Source organism: Limulus polyphemus, unplaced genomic scaffold (assembly GCF_000517525.1).
Source record: "Limulus polyphemus unplaced genomic scaffold, Limulus_polyphemus-2.1.2 Scaffold1917, whole genome shotgun sequence".
In the NCBI taxonomy this organism is placed as follows: domain Eukaryota; kingdom Metazoa; phylum Arthropoda; class Merostomata; order Xiphosura; family Limulidae; genus Limulus; species Limulus polyphemus.
In genome coordinates, this window is record NW_013667527.1 from 6,042 (window position 1) to 10,049 (window position 4,008).

The 4,008-nt window shown below is 32.4% G+C and overlaps 1 protein-coding gene across 1 annotated transcript; it reads right to left on the minus strand.

Moving 5' to 3' along the window:
- Positions 1-33: 33 nt before the first annotated feature.
- Positions 34-3,644, minus strand: LOC106465347 (U3 small nucleolar RNA-associated protein 6 homolog). The gene has a single exon (XM_013925564.2). It carries the CDS (start codon positions 3,446-3,448, stop codon positions 1,646-1,648), a length of 1,803 nt encoding a protein of 600 aa, XP_013781018.1. The 5' UTR covers positions 3,449-3,644; the 3' UTR covers positions 34-1,645.
- Positions 3,645-4,008: the final 364 nt, after the last annotated feature.

Genomic DNA, 4,008 nt, shown 5'->3' on the forward strand with positions numbered 1-4,008 from the left:
TAATCAGATCTCCTCTAACTTTTCTTTTTTTTGAAGAGAAAACAATTTCAGAGATCTCAATCTCTCATCATATGATAACCCCTCCATTCCAGACACCATTCTAGTAACCCTTTCCAACAATTCCTAAAGTAAGAGCCCAAGACTAAATACAATACACCAAATGTGGCCGAATCAGTGACACGTACAATGAAATTATAACCTCTTTAGACTTGTATTTAATATTTCTGTAGATACAACCTAAAATCCTATTTGCCCTACCACTAGCAACAGCACACTGCTTGGATGGCTTAAGAGACTGATCAACTATTATAGTTAACTAGTCTAGAGCATATTAAGCAACTTTACAATCCAATTAAAAGAATATGCTGATCAAAACATTAATATAAAACACTGTATATATGATTCATTTTAAATCACTCAACTTCAGCATTATATTTGTGTTATGTTTACATCTGTCATTTCAGAAAACAAAATTCTAGCCTCCTCAGTTACAATTTACAGCGTAAATGCTAAGGTACTTTGTTAGATTTACAAACGCGACCATACACTTATTTTGTAAAAATGTTAAGTTTGTGTGTTTGACTAGTGAATAAATTTATTGAAGGGAAAACTGGCCTTCTGCCACATGACTGTACACTACTAACAAAATTTTACTACGACATGAAAGAAAAACATAAAATATGAAATTTCTAAGTTGGTCTATATTGGTCAGTTTTCAAACTGTGGTATATGGATCTAATAATGGTAGTATGCAAAAAAAATTAATATAAAAATTATAAAACTTGTAATAAGCCCACTGAGCTTCCATATATATACATTATTATCCTCACTTCTAAACTCATCCTCCACTTGCATAGGCACAGTGTTTTTTTTTAATGTGGTAAAAATCACACTACATATTCAACTGTGTCAGGAAAAATAATCACTTCTTCCCATTGTATTTAAAATATTCAAAAAATTAGGCCTAAGTTTGTACTTCAAAAAAAAAAGTAAACAAAAAATGGTTGTGAACCTAAAGTTTGAGAACAAGTCTATAGGATAATCAGCTGTGAACAAAGGTTATACACTAAGAATTTGTTTAAAGTAAAAGTTGCTACAGAATTTCTTCTTAATATAAACTATCTTTAATACACATTTTACACACAATGTTGTCTTTATACCTGAAGAAAGATCATACATGTCTGCCATTACTTTTACAACCAAAGAATGAAAATAAGTAATAAATCTAGTAACATTCATTCTTAAAGTAACTTCTTATAACTTGAAGAACAGTATGCACCAAATTGGTCCGAAACGCTTCACATTAATCGCACTGAGAAGCTAACATTTTATTTTTTACAAAACAAGATTACAATACAACCAAAACTAATTGAAATGATGCATATCATTTAACACTAAAAGTTATTTAATACTTGTAGAAATTATGTTCTGCTTACAAATATACCATAGCTGATAGTAGAGACAAGGTTTGAAGTATATATTTAACTGTATAGTAGATATACAATCATGTTTTAGCACTTCATAATGTATATATATACACACATACACGTGCATAGGCTAATTCCATAAGCTCTATTAGCAGGAACACTATAAATAAGTGGAACTATAAAGTTATTTTTAAGAATGAGTACATACAACATATTTTTCAATCTGCATACTCAGGTTGGGAAATATCATGGCCAGTCTGCAACATTGTGAATTGGTTAACAAAATCATCAGCTTTTTCTGGAGTTAATTTCTTGACAGCTCTCCAGTAAATTTTTCCACAATTTTCAGGTTTGCCTTTCGCATGTGAAAGTTCAAGACGAATGTAATCTATCCACAGGTCAACGTCTATCTCACCAAAATCGAGTAGGGCATCCTCAAAATATGTTCTGAGATGTTTGATAGGAGGCTTAAGTTGCGCATTTTCAATGCTGATCATTTTCCTAAAGAAACCTAACGAAAGTGGTCTTATATTTTTCAATCTTCCATACAAACATCTAGCAGAAGCAATACCATCTTTTAACGATACAATCTCCAAGTACAATTCCTTCATTGGAAGGCTAATAACAGGACAATTTACACCGATACCATTTTCCAAAAGATCTTTTAATTTTTCTGGGCAGGCAACCGTTGTCCACTCTACACCTAACTTCCAAATTGGAAGGGCATCTTTATCTGGTACTTTTTTAATTGCATCATTAAACAAAGTTGAAACAGTTTCTTTAACTGTTTTAGACTGAACATGAAGCTGAATACAAAACAGCCAAACATCTGTATTTGTGCTCCACTTCTGAGCTACTCTGATAGACAACTCTTTGGCCTCTTCAACTTTATCAAAAGTATTCAAGAGTCGAGCCCATTCAAGATACAAATCTTGGGCCAAAAGGTCTTCTTCAGAAGCTCGCTTCATAAGTTCAAAGATTTTCCCAATTTTTTTCTTGAGAGATTTTTCTGACTTTGATTTCTGAAGTCTTTCTAATGCTGTTTGAAGATATAAACTCCACATCTTTTTTGTATGAATATTTTGTAAACCCTTCTCATAAATTGAAAATGCTTCAGTTTCCAGTTGTTTAGCAGCTTTATGTTTTGGTAAGCTTTCATCTACATGACTGGAAACTTTTTTCTTTTCCAAGATCCTTTTTGCCATTACATGCCACACTATTTCCTTATCTACGTGCCTAGATTGCACGTGATTAATTATCTGGTTTTCGTGTTCTTCAGTAAAGTCAAATTCACAACAGATAGGAAGAAAAGACAGTGCAAATTCAACATCAGGAATGGTTTCAGTTGCTTGGTTAAAAACAACCATTGCAATCTTTCCCTGAAATACTGCATCTTTTACATCACTTGTATCCTTCACTCCAAGAATTTCTCTTCTTTTTCGAATCTGATCAGTGTACATCAGCTCCATCCGATAATATTCTTGCCACAGTAGCTGCACATCAGGATGGAAACGAATAGCTCGTTGCAAAAGGCTACGTGCATTTTCAGGTGCGTTATTTTCTTCCAATTCCCATTTTGCAGCAGATAACCATATAGCAGGATTTTTGTTATGCACTTGCAACATTCTCGAAAACATTCCACTAATTGAGAAATTCCACTTCATTCTCTTACAAAATTCAATATGCGACAACCACAGTTTCACATCACTTTGAAATCGATAAATGGCTGCTTTGAAAAGTTTTGTAATTCGAACAGCAATTGCGTTATCAATTTCCTTTTTTTTATAAAAGCAATTCATTTTCTCTCGCCGCTTTCGAATTAAACTAAGTAATTTTATTTCATACTGAATATATTTCAAATAGTTCTCTTTAGTCTTCAGCCTACTCTGAAGTCGGTATTCCATTGCCCTGCGTTTACGAATAATCTTTTTTATTTCTCCTCTAGTGAATAACCCAATTCTTTCCATTTGCTCTAACTCTGGAATTATTCTCTCCACGTGCCTTTGAACGAACTCAGCCATCTTATTTTTCTTTTCTAAATTACGCTAAATTATTTTAAACAAACGGAGTCTTGATTATTACTTCTTATTATCAAAATCACCCGTTGAAAGCGATTAACTTTTGTTTTTAAAATTTTCTTAATGATTTAAAAACATAGAAACTTCTAACAACCTCCTGAGCTAAACATATACCGCTGATTCAAAAATTCAATTATCCCCAAAACGCCGATATGGAGCACATTTAGCGCCATCTAGGACTTTTAGTTTATTTGTTTATTTACGTAGCATATATTTTTCATTTTTGTGAAAATTCATATAACACTGATTTTTAATTTAAATGATTTAAAGAGGCTTTGTTTAAATTTTAAATATTCCCAGTGAAACAGTGGTAAATTTACGGACTTACGACTCCCCACGGTGGACACAGGAAATAGCCCAATGTGACTTTTGTTCTGAAAAAAACAACAACAAAGAATAAATTTCAAATCCGCCTCCATAATTATGGATATAAACAACAACAAAAATTCTCCATAATAGAACAAATATAGAAATTGGTGGCCCAAAATATATTCCTATGAATA

What these genes read in the sequence shown, in the direction of transcription:
- LOC106465347 (XM_013925564.2), bottom strand. Translation starts at nt 3,448, where the DNA reads ATGGCTGAGTTCGTTCAAAGGCACGTGGAGAGAATAATTCCAGAGTTA.